At 34.8% G+C, this 18,206-nt stretch overlaps 2 protein-coding genes across 4 annotated transcripts; both read right to left on the bottom strand.

The window, feature by feature from the left end:
* Positions 1–4,961: 4,961 nt before the first annotated feature.
* Positions 4,962–8,481, bottom strand: LOC149771377 (uncharacterized). Its single transcript, XM_089948536.1, has 4 exons — positions 8,289–8,481; positions 7,858–8,127; positions 5,765–6,043; positions 4,962–5,093 (listed from the first exon to the last, which is right to left on the bottom strand). The coding sequence occupies exons 1-3, from the start codon at positions 8,479–8,481 to the stop codon at positions 5,799–5,801; spliced, it is 708 nt and encodes a 235-aa protein (XP_089804662.1). The 3' UTR covers positions 4,962–5,093; positions 5,765–5,798.
* Positions 8,482–8,507: 26 nt separating this feature from the next.
* LOC149771378 (uncharacterized) lies at positions 8,508–16,982 on the bottom strand. 3 transcript variants are annotated; one of them, XM_089948535.1, is made up of 6 exons: positions 16,877–16,982; positions 14,740–14,889; positions 11,812–11,931; positions 11,035–11,281; positions 10,379–10,722; positions 8,508–8,654 (listed from the first exon to the last, which is right to left on the bottom strand). In XM_089948535.1, exons 2-6 carry the CDS (start codon positions 14,740–14,742, stop codon positions 8,508–8,510), a joined length of 861 nt encoding a protein of 286 aa, XP_089804661.1. In that variant the 5' UTR covers positions 14,743–14,889; positions 16,877–16,982. The 3 variants fall into 3 exon arrangements, with proteins under 3 accessions (XP_089804661.1, XP_089804659.1, XP_089804660.1); XM_089948533.1 differs by lacking the exons at positions 14,740–14,889; positions 16,877–16,982 and adding an exon at positions 12,229–12,685; XM_089948534.1 differs by lacking the exons at positions 14,740–14,889; positions 16,877–16,982 and adding an exon at positions 12,229–12,681 and having other exon boundaries at positions 11,062–11,281.
* Positions 16,983–18,206: the final 1,224 nt, after the last annotated feature.

The following is an 18,206-nucleotide window of genomic DNA, read 5'->3' on the forward strand; positions in this document are numbered from 1 at the left end:
TATCCATCACTAAGCATTGAGCCTACTCCGATACTATCGTTCTCAGCCTCAAATCAAATAATTCTAAACGTTTGCGATTGTTTGTTGATCTATATTATGCTTTTTTTTTTTTGCTTTTCTAGACTTAGAAAGGGGTTTATAAAATCTCTCTCATTATGATGGAATTGCTATATTAATACTGATAGTAATTTTTAAATTACGATGATTCTGTCTTCGGGGCCACCTGTGGCATAACTATCTGCCTCTAGACGTTGACGCCTTGAATTTTTGTTGCATAATACCAAACAGTACTCTCCACGTGTTTTGTTGTTGTTTTCTACAGTATTTACCGCCAAGTCTGAACTCTGCTGTTTAACGGTATTTCCTAAATCAAATAATTGACTAACTTCCAGATACGTATTTGAAAATTAGTATAGCATCATTTCGGCAACTTTGACAAATAATGATGACGTATTTAAAGGAAATAACGATTTAATCTTTTTTTCTGTAATGTTAGAAACACTACTTTGCTTTTGTAATCTGATGACAGCATTTGATACACTCATAAATCCTTCAAAATACTATATGCATCAATCTGTTAACTTTTATATATGTGCTGCATTATTTATGTACTATAAAAGGAAACATCTCTGCTTATGTTGTGCGTTGTACATAGGTATTTCATTCAGATTATAAATATGATGCCTATTTTAAGTTGTCGCACATGGCAATGTTAGCTCAACTGACGCTTGTAGTCATTATTAATTTGCAACCCGAGACAAGTATATAGCTTGCCAAACGAAATAATGGAAGCCACAAATATTGCTTCAAACTAAAGACTTCTGTAAGAATTTATATGTGCTATTGTAATTGTAATTGACATCGACCGTACATCGACAGACCTTCATTTTCAGATACAACCAACCCAAGCTTCGATGCTTCCGTAATTTGTTTTAAAAAAATATTACTTTTTTTAATATCCTGATCCTGGTTTTAAGTTAGATCAATAAAAACAAATATAATGTTATTATCATACAACTTACTACAACCGAGACTAAAGTTTTATTTGATTTGTTGTTTTAATGAGGAAATCATCTGGTCACATGGCCATATTTTCCTAGAATAATATGATTGCAGTGAATAAGGCATCATCTATTTTAAACATTTAATAGCAGCATACTTTAATATATGTGTGTATATATATATATATATATATATATATATATATATATATATATATATATATATATATATATATATATATATGTGTGTGTGTGTGTGTGTGTGTGTGTGTGTGTGTGTGTTTTTAGCTCCGTCCTACATTGACAAATATACCGGATTAACTATTAACTGTTTTAAACCCATTTTTACAGTATCTTGAAAACTGATTTGGATCAACCATTGGTCCAAATGCCCAGTGTACATTTAAAACCGACTTCACCTTTTTATTCCACCGTACAAGAATGAATGAGTGATTCACTGTACGGCAGTATTCATATTCGCAGTAAACCTACGCTTACCGGATCGCTGCTGACCCCCACCCGCCCCCGCGGGCAATACATTTCTTAATGGTACGGCGTACCTGATAGCACGGGAGTGCTTTAGCACTGAAAATATTAATGCACTTTCGCAACAGTAATGTTACGGTCATATTCTTGATGTGTTCAAAATCAATATATATTCGCTTCATTACTGAATTTTCATCATCGCACAGCTAGAATACTGTCAATATGATACAATGATAATGGAGGGTGGTCATAAATGTTAACCAGTAAAATCTGACTGTCCATGGATATGGAGAACAGCCTTAAAATTTGTCTGCATGTTAATTTGGTGTAAAGTTGTACCTGTCCTGATAAACACCTCTGTATAAATAAACCTGGTCTTCAAGGACCTTATTTATAAAAAAAAAAACCTCTCTCATGGGCCTATTTTGCAGTGCAGACCGAAACACTGTAACATATTGAAAACGCACTTCAGTTATATGGTATATACCATAGTGTATCTTTGGTTGTAATCATGGGCGCCCGCTAGACCAGCAAGTTATTCTCCACCTTTTTTTTTTTGTTTGACTGGCGGCGGAGACCAATGTTGTTCTGCACCACTTGTGCTGAGACGTCCGAGCTATGTCACCTCGGATGATCGGACCGCGCTATTAATTAATAAATTTATTTAGACTAACCTTTGTAACCAGACGGTAAGTATAATCCCTCTTCTAATGATCCACAGCGTTAAATCCTTTAGAACACACACTTTTTTAGTATAAATCCCTGTCAGAACAGAACACCTGTGTATTCATCGGCTGTTGACCTCAGATTTGAATTACCCACGCATGCGTGTAAAGCAGCATCACCACAAGGCAAGAGTAACGCGTGAAAACCGTCTAGCGAGGCATATTTCACTGGGAATTTACTGATGCTTGGGTGGGAACTGTGTCGTTACGGCAGAAATTTAGGAGATAGACAGAGAGAGACGTCATGTCAGAAATGTGAGATAGAGTGAATGATAAATAAATTGTAAAAAGACCACAAACTGTATTCAGATGTGAAAATATGCTACACAATAATAATAATAATAATAATTTATTATTATTACTAGTGGTAGTATCTTCAATCATATTTAATAACATTTACAATGGTATAAATGGATTTTATGACATACTACATGCATAACTACATATTAATACTTTACATTACTTATAAGAAGAACATGATTATTATGATGAATATTATTAATAACATTTGCAATGGTATTTATGAATACATACATACATACATTACTTATAACATAATTAGCATGATGAACTTTATTAATAACATTTACAATGGTATTTATGAATACAAACATGCATGCATACATACATATATACGTCTGTTATAATTTTACACCATAACTTATAACATATGGATAATGTTATATTTTAATCAAAAACACTAGTTTCTTCTTCCTTTCTGACCACTACATTGACAAGTGTTGCAACAATTTACACAATTACATTTGTCGCAGGAACATATATTGCAACTTCCCACGGAACATTTCTTTAGGCCAGCGGAAAGTTTATCCATTTCGGGGATCCACAATGCCTCAAGAATTTTTCTTCTTAAACAGACTTGACGATTTTTCGCAACTTCTATCATGTTTTCATCTGTTGTTGTCTTCATCATGCTTGTCCTGTAAGGCAGGAGACAAGCATAACCTTTTCTCCCATCTCTGGCACATCTCCCAATCTCTTGCCAATAGCTCAGAGTGCTCTTTGGGCATCCCCAAAGAATAACGATATCTACATCGCTGATTTGGATCCCCATTCCGAATGCTACAGTAGCAACGAGACAGCGAATTATGCTTTCGGGTCTTCGAAATTCCTTGATAATTCTGTCCTGTGTCTCTTTATCCGTGGAAGAATGATACATTTCAATCAAACGTGTCTTTGCTGATTTTTCGCCTCTGTATACTTGGTCTCCCATTTCTTCAACCAACCAGGACCAAACATTAAATACAGCACTGTATGTTCTGAAATAATAATAATAATAATAATATTAACGGTCCTTTTCATATTAAATATTCCCCGGCACTGGTGGTATCAGACCAGGTACATCCGACTCACTGCAAATATAAACTTTCTCCATCATACTAAAATCCCTCGTGCAACAAATCGTTACTTATAACATGATTAGTATGATGAACTTTATACATACATACATACATACATACATACATTACTTAACATTACTTATAACATGATTAGTATCATGAACTTTATTAATAACATTTACAATGGTATTTATGAATACAAACATACATGCATACATACATATATACGTCTGTTATAATTTTACACCATAACTTATAACATATGGATAATGTTATATTTTAATAAAAAACAATAGTTTATTCTTCCCTTTTGACCGCTGGTCTTCAAAATTCCTTAATAATTCTGTCCTATGTCTCTTTATCCGTGGAGGAATGATACATTTCAATCAAATGTGTCTTTGCTGATTTTTTGCCTCTGTATACTTGGTCACCCATTTCTTCAACCAACCAGGACCAAACATTAAATACAGCACTGTATGTTCTGAAATAAAATAATAATAATAATAATAACTTCATTTTTATATGAAATATTCCCCCGCACTGCTGGTATCAGACCATGTACATCCCACTCACTTCCCTATCTCCTGTTCTGACTGCAAATATAAACTTTCTCTATCATACTAAAATCCCTCGCGCAACAAATCGTTACTTATGACATGATTAGTATGATGAACTTTATTAACACATATATACATACATACATACATGTTAAGAAATAACATTACTTATAACATGATTAGTATGATGAACTTTATTAATACAATTTACAATGGTATTTATGAATACATACATACATACATACATAAATTGACATGTGAGTTGGCGGTAATTTTGTTTCTTTTGTCAAATTTGCGTGATAATTTATTTATGTGCGAGATGTATATGTCTGGGTTCTTTATTCTTGCTAATGAGCAGAAATTCTGATAAGCTCTGTGATATCTGCCAGGGATTTCTCTTAAGAGTTCCTCGTCCTTCAGTACTCTGACGAAAGTTTCAATATCCTTTCTTCGTGAAAACTTTGATTTTCCTGTCTGGAAACTTTCCGATTCGGAGACTGTTGTAGAGTATATTTTATCTGGAGCATGGCCAACCCCACCAGCCAACTTGATATGCCTGTCCAAAGTGGCGTCACTCAGTTGATGACCGGCTGATCGTAAGCTTTCTATAAAGATAATAAAAGTCAGCATTAATATTTTAACCTCCAAAATTAACAGTATGTGGTAGTTTTCAAATTAATGAACACATACTATATTAGACACCAATAACATCATGCTAAAGTCGTATTTCCATGAATTATAAAATACTGCATATACTAAGATTTCATATATTTATAAAACACAATTCTTCCAATTTAAAACGATTAATAATAATTCCGTTATCAAATGATTTACTTTTGAACTCCTTGTTCAAAAATTCATTGACTAGGTCAACCTCATCATTGTTTCCGGCACCTCCTCGAAGATTAACTGTTCTGTTCCACATCAAGTCTTGCTGCATTCTCTCTGATACGCACCCAGATAAGTCTGCAAGAATTTAATTTGCTTTGTTACTTAGGACTGTTCTCTCATTGTTTAACTGATTCTTATACAAATTTACTGTTACTGACCCACACATGAAATAAAGATGTTATATACTACCGCAGAATGATCACACTAAATTAAAACTATTTTCTTCAGAATATTTGATATATGCATCAGATGATTCTGATATAGTTTTAATGGGTATTCAGCTGTCACTTCCTTGATGTTCCAAAATTATATTAAATATAGGTGACTTGTTTTTAAATAAATGAACCGATCGAATATTTACTGTGGAACTTTTGTAACATCCAATTAAACACTTGTCATAACTTTTATAATTTATTTTGACATGACTTTTTAATATTTTTTGTACAGTAACCCTAAAGCAAACACTAAATACCGCAAACAAAAGGACCCAAAAATATAATGCAGGATTTTTTTAAAATTACTTTATGAACAAGTAAGTATTTAGTGGATTTTTTTTTGTGATGTGTTTTATCATGGATAACCATTTTGTTCTTTATAGTCGCTGGGATAATGAACTAATATAGAATAATTACAGTAATAAAAGGCTTCAATATAGGTTGTTCCTTCATAGATGTTAGATGGAGTTAGCTTGACCTAATTAACATATAAATACATTAATGCTCTGAAACAAATATAACATGGCTTACTTGTAATTAGATTGTGCCCCAGGATAAAGTATTTTCAGTGGTTATTGTTGTGGAATTTGACCATGTCTTGCTTCCAAAAGGACACCATTGATGGGCCATCATTTTCTCTGACAGCATCTCTTCTTACTTTATCTTCCATCCCTCTGATTAGAATTGTCTTTGTGTACTCCAACTTACGGTCGACAGCCTTTTCACTTACATAGTCTTTCTTGTTCTTCCCTTTCTTAGATTTCCTTTTTGATATCTTTTTGCAATTTTCAGAGCAAAACCATTCTTCGTCTGGAAATGAAAACACATGTATCTTACATAAAAATGAGAATATGAAAAAATTCTAAGTACGTCAATATGACCATTATTATAAGGTAACAGTTGGGGTATGTTTTTAGATAATGCCATATCTTTTCTATTGATAAAGTTCCATGAGATGAACATTAATGAAGGGTGTCATGTTTACCCCGACCCAGAGTAGCCCCAGTTTGAAACATGTATAATCAAGGTAATTCTGACAAGCCACTGTTTGATGTTAAACATTGCCGAAGGCTAGCACTAATCCGTTACGTAAGATTGCCGTAGTTAGAAGTGGAGAGCCGGACGTCGGAATTGCGAAGTCACAGATAGCCAATTATCACCTAGGTGTGGAAATGTTGTCCAAGATCAAAGAAGTTGCCTGAAGGAGTGGGAGTGTCTTAACTTCTTTTCCCTGCAAACAGACAGACAGGTTGAACTGGCCGCTAAGACGACTGGACAGGGTCACAGCGCCACCCAATCAGAATCGAGATGGGGAGAGACCTAGATTTGGGTAGAATTATATCTCCGCGTCTTCCGGCAAGAGTTAGTTCGCTGAGAGAAATTACCCAGAGAAGAGGTTAGCGTAACTCCGAATAGCCATTTGTTATTGGCGGGAAAATCTTAGAGCAGGAAATTCTAAGTAGAGAGCTTCAAATAAGGTCAATAGGATATTTGTTCAGTCTTTGTGGAATGCGACTGCATTTTAATTGTAGGTCGTATGTATACTTTATTATTACTAGAATCGTAGTACGAAGAATTACTTTGTTTTGTTAATATGTTTGCATATTTTGAAGAAATGAGTTGATATTTGTAAAGAATTATTTAGCTTGCTAGCCGTCGTAAGAGTTAATATTGTACTTTGCAATGTGGGTATTTTTATAGTAGACTAACATATGTGTTCATATGATTATAGATTTTGCCATTGTTGAATATTTGTAATGTACAGACATGCGTCTGATTGTTGTCAGATTGTAGTACGATGAGATTAAATATATATGTGTATATACTGACATGACGCAATGTATGGATGTCTGTATAACAATTCGCTGATACCATGTTATTACGCCATTGTTTACCCTGCAAGAAGTGTGTGGGAATTTCGATGTGTATGCATGCGTGACCGAAACCGTGATAGCTTATCTGATGATTAATTGTCGATATAGTGTGAGGTGAGATTCGATAAAACATATGTTAACGCCTTGTGGTTTTTCACAGGAAGCTTTGAGGGACAGACCAGTTAAAGTTTGGTCCCGTAGTCTCAGATAGAGAGACGGAGGAAAGGAGAGAAGAAAGGTGAAGGAGCGAAATTGGAGGAGGAGATAGTAGAGAGGGAAAGGAGAAGAAAGGAGAAGTTGAAGTCTGCGAGCGAAGTTGGAGGAGGAGATAGTAGAGAGGGAAACGGGGACAAAGGAGGAGTTAGAGAAACGGAAAGAAGGAAGGAATTAGCGGGAAAGAAAGAGATGAGTAGATGCAAGGACAAGGGGAAAATCTAACTCACACTGTAAATCAGGGGATGAATTAGGCTGTCACTTGGTCGAGGGAAAGACAAGTGATTGGAAGTTATCGTTTTAAATTATCACATTTATTAAATTGTTATTGATTGAATTTCATCTTCGTGTTCTCTATAATTTAACCGTCGGCATTGCTGACTGGGGGCTCAGAGCTGTAAATCTACCTCGTCACTAATTTAACTTTCTAACCTCACGAGCCAGGGTGGAACTTTCATCATAATTTAATTAAACTGTATTGGAAGAACCCCACCCCAATACGTGCAAACATCACAAAGAGATACATTATGTTATTACCACTATCTGGAAGCTCTTTAATCCCTTTGCATGAAACATGAAACCACTGATGGTCACATTGCTGATTGGAACATTCGACCATTGGTTCTTCTTTGACCGACTGGCACACACAATAAATCTTCTCCTCTACAGTTTTCCTGCATGTGTCACCACACACCCACTGATCTGGCAGATTGTCTTCCTCTAGGTTAAAACAACATAGATGGAAAAAGGAGCCTCTAGGGCAGGATCTATTCAGGCATTGTATCATCGGTTCATCTTCTCCCAGATCTGGAAATAATATATCTTCGGATTTAACCATAAAACAAACTCAAGAAAATATTGAACAAGCATAAAACAGTTGGTCATGTAATGTCACTAATTTTAAATCAGTTTAAGTTTTATCTTAAGATCCAAAATGTTAGTTCACTAGCTCAAACAAATCTACTTACCCTCTTTGCATATACAGTATTGGTAACTATCTCGCCCAGTCTCTTGAGCTGTGGTCTGCTCCAAACATTCTGGTATTGGTTCCCAAAATATGTCCACCACTTTATTGCATATTTCTTTAAGATATGATGTTTTGTCCTCATTATCCAAGTCATCCATGTCATCATGAAGATTGTCCAACCCTAAAACCTGCATCGCTGCGAGCACTAAATAACCATCTGTCACGAAGTTAAGGAACTCACTAGCATAATTGAAACAGGATCCCACGTGTTTCGAAACAGAATGATGGTTAAAAACATTTTTTTTAAATGAAACAACGTTCTCTTGTCAGCTGCACCCTTCCCATCAAAGAGCAGGTCCATTGTGTCCTAGTTGATAGAGAATGAGAGTATATATATATATATATATATATATATATATATATATATATATATATATATATATATATATATATAATTGTGTGTGTGTGCTTTCATCCACGATGGTACCACATAAACTTAAGCATCCACGTTTATCGATTTTTAGTTTGTCAGGCTATATATTTGTATTCAATAAGACCAAAACTGTTATTAGTTTAACAATGATGTACATTGATACTGATTTTGACTAAGTGAAGCACATTGTACTGATGTTCATCACTTGTGCAAAAAAATAGAATACGGATAATTTTGAAACAATAGAATCTCCATCATAAAGTAGATTTGTTTAAACTGTTTCATGTAAACTTTTAATCCAAAACACATAGCTGCCAACCTTCCAGGCTCACAATTAGTGAAAATAGGGATAAAAAGTCGTGAATTTGGACACGAATTCGTGAATAATATTATGACAATAACTCCATCCACTCTGACTACTCCGACCGTCAATACTACACTATATCAAGTTTGCAAAATAAAAATAAAACACTATATATATGCAGAAATATTTATTTATCAAGACATGATACTGTGGCAGACTTGAACTTCCTCAACTGCTTGATCGTAAATTTGTTTTCTAAACAGTTCCGACTTCTTGCCTGCTGGTTGATCTTGGGGACTAAAATTGCTGACAAATTTTCTGCAGCTAAGGAGGCCTTAAAGTCTGTCTTATTTTTCCTCACTAAAGAAAATACTCTTTCGCTGTCACTGTTGCTGTGAGGAATGCACAGGAGCTGCAGCATTTTTGGTTCTTCCACAGGAAAATTTGGAAGCGATTTTCGAGTCCAGGAACATATGTCAGAACAAATGTTTAGCATGGTCTCCAGCTGATAAAGGTAGATTGTGTTCGACACAAGAAAACTCACAAATAATGCTTAAGCGTTGGTAGCCAGCGGGTCTTCCACCAATGGTTTAAAATATTCCAGAGCTGAAATCTGCGAATTCTTAATTTTCCCAACTTCTACGTGTTTTTTGCAACCGACATTCTTCCTCACATCGTCTCTGCTATGGCACACTGAGTGCAAAAAGGATGAATGAATATCAATGTTTAATGGCGGAATGCACGGCCAATTTTTGATATATTCCAAATTAAACTTCACTTTTTGAGTAATACATTTCTTTTTCCTTGGCAGTGAAGACATTTTCAAAATCTTACATGCGATGCTGAACGGTAACTCGAATCAGTGTTTTGACGCATGCACGGAGCAAATTTCCGGTTAGGCCCCAGTTTCTCTCAAAAGCATTTGTAAAACTACTCTTATACATATAGATTAAAATAGGCTAAAATGCTTGCGACCGGGCCAACTGTACTAATCGGCTGTAGATCTACTAATATCGTGACCAGCGGTACCGGACCGTTTCGGCAACTGCGAATATCATGACTAGCGCTTAACGGGAAATCGGTTATTTTATTAAAGATTTAAAATAACTGAGGATCGAAAATTTCGTGAATTTTTGTCTTACGGCGTGAATTTGTGAATCGCAGAAAAAGTCGTGAAATTCACACCAAATTCGTGAGGGTTGGCAGCTATGAAAACATGGACAAATCGTAGGCACTAGCATAACAATGTTAAACATACATCAATACGAATGAACAGTACATCTTTTAAATGAGATTATTGTTATTATCGTGATAGGAGAATGGCATTTAGTATAAATATCAGGCAAATACATACTACTTCACTTTTCCGCTTTGATTCGGACCAATGTTTGTGATCAATATGATGACAAACAAGGTCCGCCAGTGGATAGAGACATGGGACATTTTCAGTCAGGATTCGAGACACCGCAGTTTCCATTCTATCCCTGGTCGCTTGTATCTCCTCTCGAGAAGGAAAATAAGTGGACATTGGCAGATCTACAGCTCTTCTCACATCAGAGGCCTCCTTGTACATTATGGTGTTCACTCTGTTCTTTGCTATATATGCTAAGGCCCAAATCATGTACTTGTTGCCATGGTTCCTAGTATGATGCCTTGCCTTTAACTGTCGACCAACACTGTCCCAGCAAATAGTATAGCCTATTTATGGTGTGAAATTTAAGAAACTAATTAAATGCTGTGTTTAATTTGTGCATGTGATTCTTAGTACTATGATTTATAGTCAGTATGAAAATATAGCTGCCAAAAGAAGTTAAAACATTTTAACGATTGTTTTATTTTACCTGTCAATACCATACATAACTTATGCATTGATCTCTTAATTCGTGAACTATATTTTTTTATAATTTGTCACAAAAATTTTAATCATATGAAATGATAAATATGTACACCCAATAAACGAATAACTCCAAAGCACTTTCCACAGTATTATATTTCCAGAAAAAGATATACCTGTGGTTTGCGCGGTGGATTGTGTACCTTCTATTTGCAATATTCTGTCACGTTTCTGTGTACTTTCTTGAGAGCCTGAAACCTGTTCCTCTTGAGAGCCTTCAGATTCAAGGTCTGACTCTTCAGCTGTTTCTATTGAGCTTGGTTTGGATCCATCTGAGTCGGATTCCATATTAGCTAGAGGTGATGAATGTCCATACTCGATGGTATCTTCTTCAGATATGTTATCATCAGGAAACACACAACTCTGACAAGGATTGCAATTTTGTATGAATAGAACAACTGATTTATGTTAACAATGTAAGCTATTGCCTAATTTGCAAATGATCTTGATAAAATTTAATGCCCCAAAAAAATGGAATTATAAATTTATATTCTGTTATATATTTCAGTAATTAGCAACCTAGAAAAGATAAGATAAGATTAAGAAAAGATGAGATTTATTTCAAGTCTGCATGGTTTAAAACAACAGTTCAACATAAGCTTTAACCAGCTTGTTTCCGATGTTACATAATAATAATAACATTGAAACAAAGATTTGCAAGACATACAAACATAGTACGTACATACAATTTGACAAAAACGCATAGTGCGTACCTTTAAGTATAATCGACAAGCCGAGCATTTTTAAATCTTAGTGAATTCCATATTTATGCCACATCAAAAATAAAAATAAAATTGAATTTGTTTAAAAATAGGATGTCATATTATAATGCCATCAAAAAGAACAAACTAATATTACAATAGAAAATTAGTCATATGTAGAAATCAAGTTACCTGCAGTTCTGTCCTCCACTGTATAAGCACTGAGTCAAAAGAATCTTTGATACTATCCAAAGCTCTAAATAGAGCATTCTCTCCAACTGATACTCCAATATGTTGGAATTGTTGAAATAGCTAAAATGTTTATAAAAAAAAAGAAGATAAAAGTGAGAATCAAAAAAAATAATATAATGTAAAGAGTTTCTTAATTTATCAACATTTCACTTGTAGCAGGGGTATTTAAACTCATTAATATGGCGGGCTTGATTTGACATAAATAACAATAAATAATAATAAGTCTAACGGGACATACATTTTGTTTGACACCCCTGACTTATAGTATCAACATGAATACAGCATGTAGATCCTAATGTAATTGTAATGTACACAATTTATTTAGTGTGTTTCAGTCAATGGTCGGTCTTTACTTACCAAATGTGAAGGCCTGTCAAACAAGACGATGCACTGATTAATATTATCTAATTTACAACGTACAAACGCTCGATTTAACATGGGGCCGTATGGAGACCCCACCCCACCCCCATCCTCTCTCTCTCTCTACAAATCGATCTCTTTGTTCCACTTCGCCACATTTGTATTGCCGCCAGTCAAACAAATAAAAAAAAAGGTGGAGAACAACTTGCTGGTCTAGGGCGCCCGCAAGCTCGATCCTAGGATGAGCGTGTCCCAATGCAGCAGACAGGCCCAAAACAGCAAGCGATAAGCGCGGGGCCCCAAGCAACAAACAAAAAAATTGCATAACTGAGAAGCGCGGGGCCCAAGATGGTTGCCTTGTTCGCCTTGACCTTGGGGCGGGCCTATGCACCCGCACACAGTGCAAGGGGTGGGGGATGGGGGCACATCCGTAAAAATGTAATAGCTGACCGTTACATGTTTTTTGCCAACATACGCACCGAAAATAATTCTGCGGGCGCATCTAGTGTTAATAATATCCACAATACTTGTCACTTTTTTAATACTTTCTGCACTGTTTACTCAATCATGCTTTGAAAATGCACATTACGTTACTAATGTTTTTTGCACATATTGAATTGAATTGATTGACATTAAATAATAACGGGTGAATAATACGATCATTTACGAGGTTGACCGAATGGCAGTGAAAGCAAACCAGAAGGTTGAAAGGAGGCGGAACGATTCCAAAGTCTAATATCGCGTGTTCCTGGACATGTACATTATCGTAATCTATTAATATTTGCTTAGCAGTGTTTTAATTTTGTTAGCGCTTAAGCAGAGAAAAGTTCAGAACAACCATTAAAGTATTTGATGTAAGTTCCTAAATAGCAGAGGGTCTGAGAACCAGGAGCAAGTATTCACTTTCAGTTTAATGAGCCCTCTCCCCCCCCCATTAATAGTGGCTGAGATGGTCAAAGGGGGCAAGGGGGCAGGGACCAGTTTTTATGTTTAAATTTAATGCCGCAATCAGCGACCTAGTATAAAAAAGCATAAAAATCAAATACACAAGTGAGGTCAAAATGGTCCATATTTTTGGATACCTATATTAAAACAAAGTATAACAATATTGTTCACTTAACCAAAGGAGTCAATAGCAGTTCATGGCAGAAGAAGATAATGCACTCCAACCTCAAATTTATACCTACAATGTTTATGTTTGAAGGTCTTTTTTGACACCATCTGATGCTCACAGTGCAAACATGCCCTTTTTCTAGATGACAATTCTGCAAAACAGTGTGTATTAGACAGGCTGATGCAATTGAAAATAGTTGTCATCCAAGCCGTTTTCTAAAAAATTCTGCTTCGGCCAGAACAATATGTTTACTGATGTTGGAGGCTAACTCTTCTTCCTAGCCGACTACTGGTATTTGAATGTCAACATACTGCAGAGTAGGTATGGAAGGTGTACATGCCTGACATAAATTTCAAGGAAAACTCAAGCCTGAAACACCAAGTTCATAAGTATATCCATATCTTTAAACAATAAACAGTAATAGCTGAAAAAGTCACACCATATTCTTAAGTTAATACATTTGTCATGGGCCAATTTACGAAACTGTACCCTGCCACCTTAAAAATTTGGCTTAAAATGGTTTATGTCAAAAGTTGTGGACATATCACATATTTAGACATTGTCTAGTACATGGTATAAATGAAAAATTTTTGTGCGCAGAACTAAATATGGTATTATGCTTTATTGCGGCAATAAGCACTGCATTATTTACATTGTGCGTTATGAATGACTGCATTTCTTGAAAGATTTCAAATTGTTTGCAATCTATGATGCTTTTGGTCTTTGTTTACCACCATATCATCAGGACAGAACCAAAATTCTTTACAAAGTTTCGTGAATATCAAGAAGAGATTTGGAAGTTATAAATTTTAGGAGTGAATGACAAATGATATGTTAGTTGTCAGTGACAGAAGTGAAAAGTTTCTATAAACTCTTCTAGCAAACTTAAAGAAATCACATTTATATAAATCATGTGCTGTAGAAGTACTTTTAGACTGATATATAAGAAGTGGTTCCTAACTTTTCATTATCATTCTCGAGACGCTAAAATCAGCATCAGTGTTGTGTTTGTGTGTGTGTGTGGGGGGGGTGTAATCAGAACACAACAGTCTAGTTAATCTGGAGAGATCAAAATGTAATCAATTAACATTAGACCATGCTGGAATATTGATATACTGATATGTGGGACCCTGATAAATGTACAAAGTGACATATCAGATAAATTCATTGATATTTAGCCACTGAAATTGACCATACATATATATTTATTCAATAAAATTTAACAGAGAAATTTACTGTCAGACACCAATTCACTTACAACTGACTTTAGTGGTTTCTGGAGTTGAAAAAGTCACAGTAAATAATAAAATACGGTATAGAACAAATATTTACAGTGGAGAATTCAGTTCAAGGTAAAAAGCATTTCACCTGCTTGGCTTTTGATAAGCACGTACCATAAAACAACTGTGGAAGCTAAATCTATCAGGCAAAGTCACTCTCTTGTGCACTTTGATCAGAACGAGTATCTGGGTGAGATTGAAGCTATTGCTTCTTTCAGCATGACTAACTGATTAATCCTAATCTTTTACCATGCAAGCTGAGACCTGTAAAAGGAAAAGAAACAAGTGATATTGATGTACTTTTGACATTCAGTGAAAACATAAGAATTATAGAGGAGACAATGTATGTGTATCGTCAAATGCATGAAGCTGCCACATAATTTTAAGCCTTCCCCCTTTTCTTAACTGAACTTAGAAATTTCAAGATATATACATAACACTGAAACATGTCCTATTATCACCCAAGTGTGAGATATGAATCTCTTATGTCAACTTCACAGTGAGGTCATGAAGGTAGAAACTGTCAGCGTGCTAAGACTTTCATTCTTCTCACCAAAATATAGCAAGCAATATGCCATATGCAGCACTATTTCTAAGACCTTTCCACTGGTGACATTCAACATTCACAACAGTATGTTTTTGTATGATTTCTCTCAATTCTATCTGCTCCTGTGGAGTTAATTACCTTTTAAGAATACATGTTCACATGCTATGCAATTGTTTCTGTGTGTCTGTACTGAAATGTGAATATTATTCATAACAATGGGGTGCAAACCTTGACAGCTACATAAAGAGCAAGACAATACATTATGGTCACCATTTTGTTCCCATATTTAATAAGTCCAAAATATGCTACTTTTTCATGATGTAAGCAGTTCTCGCATTGAGGTACAAAACACAGTTGGCTCCCTCTCCAAAGAGCATTACATACAACCCAAAGTGATATATGAAAAAAAGAAGAAAATATAATGAAGCTAATGCATACAAATTATTTAAATACATACAAAGAAACAGAAATGTATAATATATATATGGCTGACTGCACCATACAAAAATTGTCAATTTTCCTTAAAGGGGCAGGGGCCAGTTTTTATGTACAAATTTAATGCCACAATCATAGTTAACAAAATCAAATACACTAGTGAGGTAAAACAAAGTCCATATTTTTTTAGATACCTATATTAAATATGTTACAAAGCATAAGAATATTATCCACTTGACCAGAGAAGTCAATCACAACTCACTTCGGAGACAAATAGCACAGAAATAAATTAATAAATAGTTATATCTGTTAATACTTGTTCATTTTAAAAGAAAATTGGCAGGCCAATATATGAAACTATTCAGTTATCTAGCTTTTCCACCATCTGCAGTTACCACTCTTTGTGAACATCTTGCAATTGTGTTATGGAAAAAGCCTATTGATTTGGTGTTCAGAGGTCAAGGTATCTTTGACAGAATTTTTTTTTAAAAGGCAAAATATTAATCTACATCACATAGCAGAACCACTTTAGTCTTTCTGGTGCCTTGCATTTTGGGTAATTTCATGGTCGTTTCAGAACCCAAATAATTTTTTATTGAAAGGTCAAAAGTCAAGTGCACTGTAGCTAAAATAAGAAAAATGATTTCTGCACATGGTTTATGTTATTAACTTTGTTCTTTAACCACAGTATCTGGATGACTTATATGTTGGGTACAAAATAAACCTTTTGATTTTGGGGTGAGAAGGTCAGTGGTCATGGTCACTGAAATAATTTGTTTTTGTAAGTTTAGCACAAATTTTTCAGTTTAGCATCATTTTTCAAAACATTATAAACTATATATAGCAGCCTGTACATTTGGTGGAGGAAGAACCTGTGAAGACACCCCCCTCTCCAAAAAACCCCCAAACCCACAAGAAGCTACTGGCAAACTTTCTCACATACCCATGTTAGTGTAATAACCTGTATTTAGGGAGTGAGGTATACCTGCGTGTATACGGTAAACACTATTCATACAAGCTGTTTAATTCGGTATAGATTTTTTTTTAAAATTATAAATCTGTGCATTTGTAGTGAATTGTTTAAATGAGTTGACATTACTATTTTCTAGGATCCTGTGTTTTGTTTACTTGTTGATTAATAGTTAGCTAGTATAGTCTACGTGTTTTTGTGATAGCGAAAATAGGGAGTATCATGCCGGCGGCTGGCATCCATGATAATTCGATTAATGCCTATTTCTAGTTAACAGCTTAAAACTGTACACTACATACTAAATGTGTTTATAGTCCCTGGGGTTTCATTTGTATACGTCATCGCATTTAAGTTTGTTTTTCCTCTTCTTTGTTTTTTTGGTAATTACAACTGTTGACTACCCTTTCATGCGGTCTACCTCGGTAATATTGTAAGAGTGCATAACATGGTTTCCGAACCATTGCTATGGTGGCGCTCACCAATTAGTTTGAACTTTTGAGAGAGTGACGTAGGTAAGGTGAAGTTGTTTGCATTTGTAAGATGCACAATGGAGATAATGTTGGCATACCTCTATGTTACTTTTATGTAATGTGGCTGACATTTCTTTGGATACTGTACTTGTGGAAATTGTACATGATCTAAGCACACGGTAGAACAAAATGGATGCTCCCCTGTGCTTGACAAATTAACCAGAATTAATCAAAAGTACACTAACTTTAGCAATTATTAAAATAGGGAAAACGAATTTTGCTGAAGTAGACAATAGCATTTACTGAAAGTGCAATGAACCAAGTACAAAATGTCTGAAAAGTAAAAAAAGTTATCGGCTCTTTTTTCTACAATTTACCTCTGAAGTCCAGGAAGTGAAAATGACCATGCGGAGCTAGCAGTTTTTTTAAACGAGCACATCTTAAGTGAGCCCAAGCTGTATACTCTAGAACCCATAGTACACCCATCAATCATATATCAAAATAAAGGGAATTAAAAGTTCTTTTAACAGCACCTAAGATATACAAAGTCTTTATTATATAGCCTGTATAACCAGTGAAGAAATCATGGGAAATTCCTTTTCCTTAAAATTCTAACCCTATGCAAAATACGAAACTGTAGAGCGCCACCTTAAAGAATCAATGAAAATGTGTTGTCAACTTGCAGAAAAATTTGTCATATTCTGCATTCAATTTCAAATATTTTGATATATTATACATGGTATTTACTTCCAAAATGACAACTACATAATTAATTTACTATACCCCTCTGAAGTAGCTTGAATGTAGTTTCATGACGTCAAAACTGTATTCTAACGTCACTAGGAAATGCTGTAATTTGTACATGAAAGAAAGATATTCAAGAGTAAAATACATATGAATTATTTGTTTTATTTTTCAATTCCAACATTAAATGATGTATTCTGATCATTTCCCAAGTTGCATACCATACTTTAGTCATATTTACATTGAAATCAAGAGAGAAAAGTGGGGAAAAGTCCATATAGTTTGAGACAATAGTGCAAAAATTGTCCAGCATTGGATTAATAAAAATAAGTCCTTGATGCTATAACTTCATAACAGTAGACAAAAATGTATATTTTTGGTAAATAATTACTTTTTCTTTGTTACTAGAACCTAA

This window comes from Sinohyriopsis cumingii, unplaced genomic scaffold, assembly GCF_028554795.1.
Source record: "Sinohyriopsis cumingii isolate HCF-2022 unplaced genomic scaffold, ASM2855479v2 utg001908l, whole genome shotgun sequence".
NCBI classification, from domain to species: domain Eukaryota; kingdom Metazoa; phylum Mollusca; class Bivalvia; order Unionida; family Unionidae; genus Sinohyriopsis; species Sinohyriopsis cumingii.